Source organism: Dendrobates tinctorius, unplaced genomic scaffold (assembly GCF_039654945.1).
Source record: "Dendrobates tinctorius isolate UK_male_01 unplaced genomic scaffold, ASM3965494v1 ptg000155l, whole genome shotgun sequence".
Classification (NCBI taxonomy): Eukaryota; Metazoa; Chordata; class Amphibia; order Anura; family Dendrobatidae; genus Dendrobates; species Dendrobates tinctorius.
Genome location: NW_027361822.1, coordinates 21820527 through 21835009, shown reverse-complemented (window position 1 = coordinate 21835009; position 14483 = coordinate 21820527). Strand labels below are relative to the sequence as shown.

General features: G+C 46.2%; 1 protein-coding gene across 2 annotated transcripts in view; it reads right to left on the bottom strand.

Moving 5' to 3' along the window:
- LOC141051015 (uncharacterized) overlaps positions 1–14483 on the bottom strand; it is a 149202-nt gene that overhangs the window by 40814 nt on the left and 93905 nt on the right. Inside the window, exon 1 of one of the 2 annotated variants that reach the window (XM_073547801.1) lies at positions 6117–6334. The exons of the other annotated variant lie outside the window; for it this stretch is intronic. Coding sequence (XP_073403902.1) covers positions 6117–6143 — 27 coding nt within the window. The 5' untranslated portion in view covers positions 6144–6334. Of the gene's footprint in view, positions 1–6116; positions 6335–14483 lie in introns of those variants that run through there. 2 annotated transcript variants of the gene reach the window in all.

Here is a 14483-nt window from a genome sequence, read left to right as displayed (position 1 = left end):
ATCCTCTCCTGTGTGATACTGTCTGCTGAGCCGTGTATCTAATCCTATCCTGTGTGATACTGTCTGCTGAGCCGTGTATCCAATCCTATTCTGTGTGATACTGACTGCTGAGCCGTGTATCTAATCCTCCCCTTTGTCATACTGACTGCTGAGCCGTGTATCTAATCCTCTCCTGTGTGATACTGACTGCTGAGCCATGTATCTAATCCTATCCTGTGTAATACTGACTGCTGAGCCGTGTATCTAATCCTCTCCTGTGTGATACTGACTGCTGAGCTGTGTATCTAATCCTATCCTGTGTGATACTGCCTGCTGAGCCGTGTATCTAATCCTCTCCTGTGTGATACTGTCTGCTGAGCCGTGTATCTAATCCTATCCTGTGTGATACTGCCTGCTGAGCCGTGTATCTAATCCTCTCCTGTGTGATACAGACTGCTGAGCTGTGTATCTAATCCTATTCTGTGTGATACTGCCTGCTGAGCCGTGTATCTAATCCTCTCCTGTGTGATGCTCCCTGCTGAGCCGTGTATCTAATCCTATCCTGTGTGATACTGACTGCTGAGCCGTGTATCTAATCCTCTCCTGTGTGATGCTGCCTGCTGAGCCGTGTATCTAATCCTCTCCTGTGTGATGCTGCCTGCTGAGCCGTGTATCTAATCCTATCCCGTGTGATACTGCTCTCCTGAAATACTCTGTGCTGCTGTCACCCTGCTGGTTTTATGTGTGATCTACATGGTGGTATGAACTATATGGCGGCATTATGTGTGAAGTATATGGCGGTATTATGTGAGAACACTATGGCAGTATTATCTGCTAAAAGCATTTTAGGGTGGTTCTGGCTGAGCACCTGCACACGGGTCAGGGGTAATAGGTGCAGTCAGGGGAGGGCTGGTGAGGCAGCTGAAGAGAGGGGTCTCATTTTTATCGTTACTGTATGGCTACATTTCCCCCAGCCTGCTTCCCAGCGTCACCCCGGACTGCGCCTGTCACCTCGCTTTCACACATCGCCAGGACAGAATCTGAGGAGGGGAATGGGGTCTTTGCCTGCAAAGTCTGGATCAGAACAGGCCATCAATCAGCAGGAATGTTTCCTGGATTTCTGTGCTGCTGTCACCCTGCTCCTCTCCCATATATCTCCCTCTGTGCCCCCCATAGACCAGCACACTGCTCTCCTGAAATACTCTGTGCTGCTGTCACCCTGCTCCTCCTCATATATCTCCCTCTGTGCCCCCCATAGACCAGCACACTGCTCTCCTGAAATACTCTGTGCTGCTGTCACCCTGCTCCCAGAATCCTTGCTGCCTGCCATCCTCGGTGACCGAAGACCCCATTCCTCTCCTCAGATCCTGTCCTGGCGATGTGTGAAACCGAGGCGACAGGGGCCTGATGTATGGTGGAAGGAGCAGGGCGACAGCAGCACAGAGTATTTCAGGAGAGCAGTGTGCTGGTCTATGGGGGGCACAGTGTTCGGTGCCTGGGATTGTACATAAAGCGCTGTGTATTATACACATGGATGGACCGTCTGCTTGTCTGCTCCACAGAAATCCAGGAAACATTTCTGCTGATTGATGGCCTGTTCTGATCCAGACTTTACATGCAAAGACAGTCAGTAACTTTGCAGGCCCCATCAAAATGGTTGCTCACTGTGTTCCTAGATGTCATAGGTTTTTGTGCCAGATTTCAGTAGCTGCTCCCCCTAGTGTTAACAAGTGGAAATGCCAAACTTTTTAAAATTATTTTTCATATTTTGCAAAATTAAAAACAAATGATAATATTTTTTAAGAAAATGTAAACATTAATTCTTTACATTTTTTCAATTGCTGAAAAAAAAATTTTTGGATGGCACCTTCCCTTTAAAGGCAGTCAGTCATGCCATACATCACTTTCTCTCACAGCTGCAGGGGGGTCTCATGTGAGGATTCTATCAGACAATACCACATCAGTCGCATATAGAAATCGGCAACCCGGAACTCGGTCAAAGATTCTTATGTCTACTGCGGTGGAAATCCTCCTGTCCTTCTCAGGCCTTCACATTAGGGGAGTGGACAATCTCAGAGCGGACTTCCTCAGTTGCCATACTTTACATCTAGGAGAATGGGACTTGTGGGGGCTTCCAGAGATAGACCTGTTCGCTACCAGAGCCAACAGACAAGTCCAAAGGTTTGCCTCCCTGAACAGGGCAGACCAGCCAGAGATGGTCGACTTCCTCCAGTCTCCTTGGCAGTTCAGTCTGGCCTAGGTGTTCCCTCCAATGATTGTGCTTCCATCAGTCATCAGGAAGGAAGGAGCAAGGGTGATCCTCATCGCTCCTTTCTGGCCCAAGAGACCGTTTTTTTCATGGCTCAGGGCCATGTCCATATCCAACCCCTGGATCCTCCCATCATATCTGGGCCTGCTCTCTCAGGGTCCACTCAGTCATCCTCAGGTCTCCACTTGACGGCGTGGAAAATGACAGGCATCTGTTGAAGTTAAGGTTTTTTTCTGGACAACCTGATCAGCACTCTTATCCATAGTAGAAAGGAATCCACAACTAAGATATACAGTAGGGTGTGCAGAAAAATCCTTGAGTTCCATACTGGGCCCTTCTCTAATGAAGTACCAGTTTCTTCAATCTGTTGTGAGTTCATTTTCCCCTTCATTACTGAGGCCCGAGGAACTCCCTCTTCTGGTAAAGAAAGGTAGTGAGCCTGATTATCAAACACCTGAGGCTGATGATGATGACTGGCTGAGTGGAGTTACTGACTGGATATAAGGCTGCCGACGCCCTTCTGCCCTGCGGGTGATTTCTCTGTGGGATCCTTGGAGACCAGTCTGAATTCCTGCTCCTCTAAAGCTAAGTTTGCTGCTCGGCCTTTTGCTTTGGTGCTTTGACTTTGTTTTACTTTGTTTTTCTGGATTTCTGCCATTTCCTGCTGGGGTGTGCTGAATTCATTTAGCTCTGTCTTCTGAAAATACCTGAGTGCTGATTTAGTTTTTGAAGCCTAGCTGCTTCAGGGCCTTTTTCATATCAGCTTGTTGGCTTATGTCTTTGATAGGGTTTTGGCAGATTGCAGACAGCAGCCTTCCTGTCCTTTCCTATCTAGGTAGTTTTGGGCCCCGTCTTTGCTCAGTCTATCTTTCTGTCTGTGTTAGTATTTTCATCTTGCTTCACCGTCATTATATGTTGGGGACTGCCTATTGCTTTGGGGTCTGCTCTGGGGCAGTTTAGATTTCCCCTTTCTTTCTTTAGGCCTATGTAATTCTCCGGCTGTGATCGAGGGGTCTAGGGCATCGTAGGAACCCCCCACGGCTACTGCTAGTTGTGTTGATAGGTTCAGGGGTCTGCAATCTGATAGTTGCCAACTTCTCTGGTTTTCTGGACTTAGCTTGTATTTCTGCTTTTGCCTCCTACGGTGACTCATTCATAACAGCAATCCTTGAGTTTCTGCAGAAGGGTCAGGAGCTGGGCCTTTCGGTTAGCACATTAAAGGATCAGATATCAGCTTTGGGAGCCCTATATAGTTATAATATTGCCAGTGATAGATGGGTTTCACGGTTTATTACAGTGTGTGACAGTGGTGAACCTGTACACATTGCTCGTTTACCTCCTTGGGACCTGAACTTGGTCCTTGATGCCCTGACATGTCCTCCATTTGAGCCTTTAGGGTCAGCTCTTTTAAAATGCCTATCGCTAAAAACCGCTGTTAGTCGCTTTAACATCAGATAGCCTGTATGTCACTAACTCTTCTATCTATAGATCCTTTTTTTCTTTTAATTTATTTTGCTAGGATAGTGCTGAAACGGGACCCTTCCTACCTCCTGTCAGCACCGCTCCCCGTTCCGCTGCCCCCGCTGCCATACTCACCGCCTCCGCTCCAGGTCCGACTCCCTCCTCTGACGCAGCCTGGATGCGCGCCCCTGCTCCTCTCGCTTTTCGGCAGCCGTCGTCCCGACGCACTCCTCCACTTCCCTCGGCCGCGCGCACTGTGCCTCTGCGCACGCGCCGGAGGGTTAGGCCACGCGCCTCTGCCGTCAGCCGCCTGCCCTGCGTGACCTGACCCGGACCAGCCTCCTGACCCATCAGACGCCACCACCAAGTATTTCAGGCCACCCTCCCTTAGTGGAGGCGCCTGACTATTGAGTTACCTCTCTGTTGTCTAGGCCGCGCTCGCTGCTACTAGCTGCTTGCTAGCAGCTCGCTCTCTGGTTACCCCTTGAGTCTTCGCCTCTTCTGCTTATCCCTGTTTCTCCTGCCTGTGCCTCCTGGTAACCCTCTTTGTCTCCTTCCCTTTTCAGTTTGCCTCTTCCTGGTTCCCGCCATCCGCCTCCGACCTTCTGCACCTCCCTCCGCCTCTGGACCCTGGTCATCCTGTGTCCTCTCCGGATCTTCCGCTGCTCCTCATCCTCTGCTCACCCTCCTGAGCCGACCCCTGGTCCTGGCTGCCGTGGCGCTTGAACTCCCCGAGTCTGTTCCCTAACGGTCCCTGTATAGGGGTCGGTCCACTCGGTGCGCTCGCTCAGGGAGGGTTCGGCGTCACGGTCCAGAGGGTCCACTCGCTACCGTCATCCGCAGCGTAACACCTCCCTAAAGTAGTTGCTAAATTTCACAGAGGTCAGGAGATTTTTCTTCCCTTTTTGCTAACCCTTCTACTCCTGAGGAAAAGAGATTCCACACTTTAGATTTGAGAACTGTCCTTCATTATATAGAAAGAACTCATCCCTGGAGGCAGAGCAGGGCTCTGTTTGTGTCCTTTCAGGGCCACACGAAGGGGTTTGGAGTCACAAAGAGCACTTTATCACGATGGATCAGAGATGCAATCTGTCTGGCCTACTCAGCGAAAGGTGAAAAATCGCCCAGACGGAGTAAGAGCCCATTCAGCATGGCACGAGTTATGACATCCTCCTGGGCTGAGAAGGCGGACATCTCGATCGATCTGATATGTAAGGTAGCTACATGGTCTTCACCATCTATCTTTTACAACCACTATAGGCTTGATTTATCATCATTCTCTGACTTGGTTTTCGGCAGATCTGTCCTCAATATGGTGGTACCTCCCAAGTGAAGTTGTGGCGAGAAGAAAAAAAACTAGTTTACTTACCGTTAATTGTGTTTTATGGCGTCCATGACAGCACTCACTCACTTCCCTCCCTTAGTTACATTAAAAAAAGGGGGGGGGGGGGACAACAAATATATAGGTGTATGTGATTCACTCCTGGTGGTGGTTGTATATGTTTATGAATACTGATTAGTTATTATGGAGATTGTCTAAATTTTTTTGCAGTTCCTCTCATGCTCTGTAATCCAACTGAGGAGGTGAGGGGGGCCGCTCCTTTTTATCTGTAGGTTTCCTGGTCCTATGGTCGGATCCCCTCTCTCTCAAATGGGTGCTATCGTGGACTCCATAAAACACAATTACTGGTAAGAAATCTAGTTTTTTTTTAAGCAAGTTTCTTACTGCCAAGAAAGCAGGTTTTGCTGCATAAAAAACGCAACGTATGAACATAGCCTTGGAGACCAAAGATTAGCCGAGCTGAAAGTGTGTGTGTATGGGAGAGGTAGCCGCCAGCTGAGTGATCGTTTGAGACTTGCCTGAAGAGAGAGATAGAGTCTCCTCCATTTTATCTGAGATATAAAGAGAGGGAGAAGGCTCTACTCCTTATCGACACATTCCGAGATATCACCAGGACACACAGGGGTCTAACAATCCTAGAACAAAGTCATTAAACAGTTAAAGTGAAAAAAAAAAAGCTAAAATACAGCCATATTGTCTAAAAAAAGATACATAGTTCTACTTCTGGAATAATCTGTCCCCAGAATGTCTCCATTCCATGTACAGCTCACACCGCAGATAACAGCCCCTCATACATCTATAGCACCGGACCGGGGCCACATCTCCAGACCTGGGAACCTGATCGAGGAGGTCGGTGCTGTGTCCCGGGGTCATCTGTATCTGCACCAGGAGTGGGGGAAGGGGGGATTTATTTATTAGGAGGGGGGGCATATTGTGTCGGAGGGGGAAGGAAAGGGACAAAAACGCCGTGATTCTCAGAAAGTGTCAATAAAACACCAAAAATAGTCTCAGCGTCGAAGGGGTTACTGCCCCTGCGCCCAGTAATGGGGAATCTCCAGCACCTACCTCCACCTGCAGAGCCGCACTCCACATATATGGCTGCTCTGTGCGCACAGGACCTGGGATGAGGTCACAGGAGGGGAGGAGTCAGGGGTCACATGATCAGGGGCCTCAGTGTATGCAGGACTCTGCTGTGCTGGTTGTCATGGTGCTGGATGAGGGGAAGTTTCTGTGTGGGGTCAGGAGGGGTTTACAGGGTGGATGTAGCAGAGCCACATGTGTACAGAGTGGAGCCGTGTGTACGAAGTGTTCAGAGCGGAGCCGCGTGTGTACGAGGTGTACGGGGCTGAGCCGCGTGTGTACGAGGTGTACGGAGCAGAGCCGCGTGTGTACGAGGTGTTCGGAGCGGAGCCGTGCGTGTACGAGGTGTACAGAGCGGAGCCGTGCGTGTACGAGGTGTACAGAGCGGAGCCGTGCGTGTACGAGGTGTACAGAGCGGAGCCGTGTGTGTACGAGGTGTACGGAGCGGAGCCGTGCGTGTGTACGAGGTGTACAGAGCGGAGCCGCGTGTGTACGAGGTGTACTGAGCCGCGTGTGTATGAGGTGTACAGAGCGGAGCCGTGCGTGTGTACGAGGTGTACTGAGCCGTGCGTGTACGAGGTGTACAGAGCGGAGCCGTGCGTGTACGAGGTGTACAGAGCGGAGCCGTGCGTGTACGAGGTGTACAGAGCGGAGCCGTGCGTGTACGAGGTGTACAGAGCGGAGCCGTGCGTGTGTACGAGGTGTACAGAGCGGAGCCGTGCGTGTGTACGAGGTGTACTGAGCCGCGTGTGTATGAGGTGTACAGAGCGGAGCCGTGCGTGTGTACGAGGTGTACTGAGCCGCATGTGTACGAGGTGTACTGAGCCGTGTGTGTATGAGGTGAACGGAGCGGAGCCGCGCGTGTACGAGGTGAACGGAGCGGAGCCGCGCGTGTACGAGGTGTACGGAGCGGAGCCGCGCGTGTACGAGGTGTACGGAGCGGAGCCGCGCGTGTACGAGGTGTGCAGCCCATTGTAGATTTAAGATGACACACAGTAGGATGGGCTGCATGAAGAACATCAATTCGAGACAAGAGAACAGGTCAGAACAGCATCCTGTCAGGAACCATGAAAGAGCATTCCTCTGTTCAGTCAACCTGACAGGACATGGAGCGCATGGATAGACCATGCAGGTTTTTCACTGAAATCTGAATGAAGGATATGGTCAGGATAAACATGCAAATGACACTCTGATAAACCTCTGATAAGAATTTGATCCAAGTGTCATCTTAGTGTGATCTAATTCTCTTGGATGAGGTGAGGAGAAGATGGCGAACAAAATTTCTCCATCTTCTCCATTCTGTGAGTCAGAGAAAATCGGACTGTTCTCAGATGTCCGATGTTTTCCATGCTTCCATGGACTTGAATGGGATTTTAAAGTGTAATCGCAACATGCTGTCATTTTTTTCACTGACTAAGTCTGTCATTGAAAAACATTGGGCATCAACACTGTTCCATTGAATAATATTGGCCCGAGTGCTATCCGATAAAAAAAAATCAAATAGTAGTCATCCAATGTATACGCAGGAAGGAGCAAAAACTCAAAAAAAAAGCTCATTCACACATCAGATTTTGCATACCAATGCTATACTGTGTCCACATCAGCCATGATCTTTGCACATTCGCTGTCATGCACAATTCACAACTGTAGATGGAGCCCGATAGTAATTTATTGTAGTCAGCACTATGCAATTTCCATCTGTCAATGCTATATACTGTATTGTGATTAGAGCAGAGTAGTCAAATATTTGCCTGCTTCAGCGCCCAGATCACAGTGATTACTAATGAACACAAGTTTGGGCACCAGGCCTGTGGTGGTCATCTCAGCCAGTGGTAATTAGATGAAGTCCCTGCAAAAAGCAATGGTGCCCCGACCTTCTGTCATTGCTCACTAGTAATCACTGTGTTCAATGTGGAGCAATCAGCAAAGACATGACAGCTCCACTCTAATCACTGTGAGTCTCAGTGAGTGGTCACCACGAACAGTGTTGGAGGTGCAAACTACATCTCCCTCCTTTCTAATGCCTCTTGCTTTGTTATATCTGCTATTACTTACATTTGTTCCTGGGAAAGATTGCAACCCAACTTTCCCAGGAACATCTATAGCTAATAGCAGCTGATGAAAGTAATAGTGTAGGAGAAAGAGTTAAAAGGGGCTTATGGTTTCCACCTGCATTACCACTCCAGGCCCATCTCCCTAATGCCAGAATTCATCTCTGCTTAAAAAAAAATAAAAAAATTGATTCCTCCCTACCATCTAACCTAGAAAAAACAGAAACATACTTCATATCCAGGGCTGTGGAGTCGGAGTCATGGAGTCGGAGCCCATTTTGGCGGAGTTGGAGTTTGCATAAAATTAACTGACTTCCACTCTTAAAATATATAATAAATTGGGTACAGTAGTTCAATGCAGTTTGTTTGGAATATTATGAAATGTCCTATAAATGTCTGTCCTATTCCTGATATAAGGTCTAGACTTTTAGCTGAGATGAATCTGTGCTGCAGTTTATGTTCATGATAAGTTGTGAAGCTCCTCCTCTACAGATAAGGGGAAAAAATAAACTTACATGGAAGGAATGCCTGCATTAATCTCAGAACTTCTGGAGTGAACAGGAGAGCAGGATTAAGGTAAGTGCTTCTTAACCCCTTCCCGACATCCGACGGTATATCCCGTCCATGGGACCTGGGCCCCTATGCCCATGGACGGGATAGTACGTCGGGCGCGATCAGCGGCGCCCACGTGGTGAGCGCCGCTGATCGCGGCCGGGTGTCAGCTGATTATCACAGCTGACACCCGGCACAATGTGTCAGGGGCGGTCACGGACCGCCCCCGACACGTTAACCCCTTGCACACCGTGATCAAACATGATCGCGGTGTACCGGGAGTTAAAGGGAAGCATCGGCAGGGAGGGGGCTCCCTCCGTGCTTCCCTGAGCCCCCCACGGCAGCGCAATGTGCAGCGCTGCTGCGGGGGACTCCTTTCCTCCAGGCCCCCGAATCCAAGATGGCGACGGGGGCCTTCGGGAGCCTGAGGAAGCTGGCTTCCTCAGTGCCTGCAAAGCGCAGGCAAGAGGAAGTCTTCTTCAATGCCTGTGACAGATTGCTGATCTGTCACAGTGATCTGTGATGTGACAGATCAGCGATCTGTCACAGGACAGTGATGTCCCACCTGGGACTATTTAATAAAGTAAAAAAAAAAATAAAAAAAAGTGTAAAAATAATTTTAAAAAACTCGCCAAATAAATTAGAAAAAAAAAAAAAATATTCCCCCAATAAATCCATTTTTTGGAAATAATAAAAAAAAAAACAATAAAAGTACACATATTAGGTATCACCGCGTCCGTAACGACCCGCCCTATAAAACTGTCCCATTAGTTAACCCCTTTAGCGAATCCCTTAAAAAATAAAAATAAAAAACGAAGCAAAAAATAATGATTTATTATCTTACTGCCAAACAAAAAGTGTAATAACGCGCGATCAAAAAGACGCATATAAATATCCATGGTACCGCTGAAAATGTCATCTTGTCCCGCAAAAAACGAGCCGCCACACAGCATCATCAGCGAAAAAATAAAAAAGTTATAGCTCGCAGAATAAAGCGATGCAAAAATAATTATTTTTTATATAAAATAGTTTTCATTGCATAAAACCGACAAAAACATAAAAAAACGACCTAAATGAGGTATCGCTGTAACCGTACTGACCCGAAGAATAAAACCGCTTTATCAATTTTACCGCACGCGGAACGGTGTAAACGCACCCCCCCAAAAGAAATTCATGAAACGCTGGTTTTTCTTCATTCTGCGTCCCAAAAATCGGAATAAAAAGTGATCAAAAAATTTCACGTGCCCGAAAATGGTACCAATAAAAACGTCAACTCGTCCCGCAAAAAATAAGACCTCACATGACCCGGTGGGTCAAAATACGGAAAAATTATAGCTCTCAGTATGTGGTGATGCAAAAACTATTTTTACAATAAAAAGCGTCTTTTAGCATGCGACAGCTGCCAAAAATAAAAACCGCCATAAATAGTAAATCAAACCCCCTGTTATCACCCCCTTAGTTAGGGAAAAATAATAAAATAAAAAAAATGTATTTATTTCCATTTTTCCATTAGGGTTAGGGCTAGGGGTGTGTTGGGGTAGGGTTAGGGCTAGGGTTAGGGCTAGGGTTAGGGTTAGGGCTAGGGTTAGGGTAGGGTTAGGGCTAGGGTTAGGGCTAGTGTTAGGGCTAGGGTTAGGGTTAGGGCTAGGGGCATGTTGGGGTTCGGGTTGGAGTTAGAATTGGGGGTTTCCACTGTTTGGGCACATCAGGGGCTCTCCAAATGCAACATGGCGTCTGATCTCAATTCCAGCCAATTCTGAGTTGAAAAAGTCAAATGGTGCTCCTTCCCTTCCAAGCTCTGCCATGTGCCCAAACAGTGTTTTACCCCCACATGTAGGGTATCAGCCTACTCAGGACAAATTGCAAAACAATTTTTGGGGTCCAATTTCTCCTGTTACCCTTAGGAAAATAAAAAATTGGGGGCAAAAATATCATTTTTGTGGAAAAAAATGATTTTTTTATTTTCACGTCCGAGTGTTATAAACTTCTGTGAAGCACTTGGGGGTTCAAAGTGCTCACCACACATCTAGATAAGTTCCGTGGGGGGTCTAGTGTCCAAAATGGGGTCACTTGTGGGGAGTTTCAATAGTTTAGGTACATCAGGGGCTCTCCAAACGCACATGACACCCGCAGACCATTCCATCAAAGTCTGCATTCCAAAACGTCACTACTTCCCTTCCGAGCCCCGACGTGTGCCCATACAGTAGTTTTCTCCCACATATGGGGTATCAGCATACTCAGGACAAATTGGACAACAACTTTTAAGGTCCATTTTCTCCTGGTACCCTTGGGAAAATAAAAAAATGGTGACTAAAAGATCATGTTTGTGGAAAAAATACGAATTTTTTATTTTCACGCCCGGGCGTTATAAACTTCTGTGAAGCACTGGGGGGTTCAAAGTGCTCACCACACATCTAGATAAGTTCCTTGGGGGGTCTAGTTTACAAAATGGTGTCATTTGTGGGGGGTTTCCACTGTTTAGGTACATTAGGGGCTCTCCAAAGGCAACATGACACCCGCAGACCATTCCATCAAAGTCTGCATTCCAAAACGTCACTACTTCCCTTCCGAGCCCCGACGTGTGCCCATACAGTAGTTTTCTCCCACATATGGGGTATCAGCATACTCAGGACAAATTGGACAACAACTTTTGGGGTCCAATTTCTCCTGGTACCCTTGGGAAAATAAAAAAATGGTGACTAAAAGATCATGTTTGTGGAAAAAATACGAATTTTTTATTTTCACGCCCGGGCGTTATAAACTTCTGTGAAGCACTGGGGGGGGTCAAAGTGCTCACCACACATCTAGATAAGTTCCTTAGGGGGTCTATTTTCCAAAATGGTGTCATTTGTGGGGGGTTTCCACTGTTTTGGTACATCAGGGGTTTTCCAAACGCGACATGGTGTCCGATCTCAATTCCAGCCAAAAACGTCAAATGGCGCTGCTTCCCTTCCGAGCTCTGCCATGCGCCCAAATAGTGTTTTACCCCCACATGTGGGGTATCAGTGTACTCAGGACAAATTGCACAATAACTTTTAGGGTCCTGTTACCCTTGGAAAAATAAGAATTGAGGGTGAAAAGATCATTTTTGTGGAAAAAATATGATTTTTTAATTTTATGGCTTTATGTTATAAACTTCTGTGAAGCCCATGGGGGTTCAAAGTTCTCACCACACATATAGATAAGTTCCTTAGGGGGTCTAGTTTCCAAAATGGTGTCATTTGTGGGGGGTTTCCACTGTTTTGGTACATCAGGGGTTTTCCAAACGCGACATGGTGTCGGATCTCAATTCCAGCCAAAAACGTCAAATGGCGCTGCTTCCCTTCCGAGCTCTGCCATGCGCCCAAATAGTGGTTTACCCCCACATGTGGGGTATCAACGTACTCAGGACAAATTGCACAATAACTTTTAGGTCCTGTTACCCTTGGGAAAATAAAAATTGGGGTGAAAAGATCATTTTTGTGGAAAAAATATGATTTTTTAATTGTACCGCTGTACGTTATAAACTTTTGTAAAGCCCTTGTGGGTTCAAAGTTCTCACCACATATCTAGATAAGTTCCTTGGGGGGTCTAGTTTCCAAAATGGGGTCACTTGTAGGGGGTTTCCACTGTTTAGGTACATCAGGGACTCTCCAAACGTGACATGGCGTCCAATCTGAATTCCAGCCAATTTTGCATTGAAAAAGTCAAACGGCGCTCCTTCCATTCTGAGCTCTGCCATGCGCCGAAACAGTCGTTCCCCCCACATATCAGGTATCTGCGTACTCAGGACAAATTGCACAATAACTTTTGCAGTCCAATTTCTCCTGTTACCCTTGGTAAAATAAAAAAAATTGAACCTGAATTATTTTTTTTATGAAAAAAAGTTAGATGTTCATTTTTTTTTAAATATTCAAAAAAATTCCTGTGACGCACCTAAAGGGTTAATAAACTTCTTGAGTGTGGTTTTGAGCACCTTAAGGGGTGCAGTTTTTAGAATGGTGTCACTTTTGAGTATTTTCTATCATATAGACCCCTCAAAGTGGCTTCAAATGTGATGTGGTCCTAAAAATAAAATGGTGTTGTAAAAATGAGAAATCGCTGGTCAACTTTTAACCCTTATAACTTCCTAACAAAAAAAAATTTTGGTTCCAAAATTGTGCTTATGTAAAGTAAACATGTGGGAAATGTTAGTTATCAAGTTTTTTGTGTGCCGTATCTCTGTGATTTAAGGGCATAAAAATTCAAAGTTGGAAAATTGCGAAATTTTCAAAATTTTCGCCAAATTTCCGTTTTTCTCACAAATAAACGCAAGTTATTTGAATGAAATTTTACCACTAACATGAAGTACAATATGTCACGAGAAAACAATGTCAGAATCACCGGGATCCATGGAAGCGTTCCAGAGTTATGACCTCATAAAGGTACAGTGGTCAGAATTGTAAAAATTGGCCCGGTCATGAACGTGCAAACCACCCTTGGGGGTGAAGGGGTTAAAGCATATCTAAACTTTCAATAAACTGTGCATAAATTAATAGTCCAGTATATGTTGTCTCTGTGTGCATGATGTTTTATTTTGTTTTTCCTCTTAGCTCCTGTTTGGAGAAATTAGCTGCTCTGATGACTTATATACACTATACAAAGAATATACGGGGAAAAACTGTTTTCTAACATCTCAAATTCAGAAATACAGTAACAGGATTGATGAGGACATACATATTTGTGTCTGTGTTCTGGAATATGATTCAGCACAAACATTCTCCCTCCTTTTGTGAATTCTCTTACTTCCGGGTCAGGGCTCCCTCTGGTTAACCACTGGGGGTAGTGGAGCTGGCCGGATTGACAGAGGTCTGCCACCTGATGATGATGATGATGATGATTGGAGATCTGGGGTTACTGATTGGAGTATTTAAGTCAGCAGGCTTCCTTCAATCCCTGCTGGTGATTGATTTCCTGTGCATTCTGAGGTCTGATGTCTCCTGCCCTGATCCTGCATTTGTTCAGTTAAGTTGTTCATTTGCTAATCCTTTGCATCTGATCTGGTTTTGTCTCTCTCTGCTTGTTGTGAGGGTTCAGCGTGCTCCCTGCTGGGGCCGTGCTGGACCCCACTCCATATGTTACAGCTTGTGTCAGTTTGTTCAGTCCCCTGTTATATTAGTCTCTTTTGCTTTGCTGCCAGTTCATACCTGAATGCTGATATATTGGGGGCGAGGTCGTGAGACCTTGGTGTTTTTTTGTACATCAGACGTGTTGGATTTTTTAGGGTTTTTGCGTGATTGCAGACAGTGTCTTTCCTTTCCTATCCTATCTAGTCAGTTTGGCCCCCATCATTTCCTCAGTCTATTTTCTGGCTGCGTTTGTGTTTCATCTTGTCTCACCGATAATATATGTTTGGGGGCTATCTATTCCTTTGGGTTCTACTCCGGGGCAGTTTAGATTTCACCTTTCTTGCTTTAGGCTTAGTTAGCTCTCTGGCTGTGCCGAGGCGTCTAGGACATCGTAGGTATGTTCCACGGCTACTGCTAGTTGTGTTGTTAGGATTAGAGGTCTTCAATCCTCCTCCCCTCTTCATAGACTATGAAGAAATATGATGTAAATCATTTAGAGAGCTGTACCCTGAGACAAGCATGACAATGAAAGTTCAGAGTAAAGTTATCTAACAACATATTTTACAAACTTTATACTTATCATCTGTCCTATTGATTTATGCAAAGATTGTTTTATTTCTATTCTAAATTATACAATGCATTTCAATATATCTTTTTTTTAC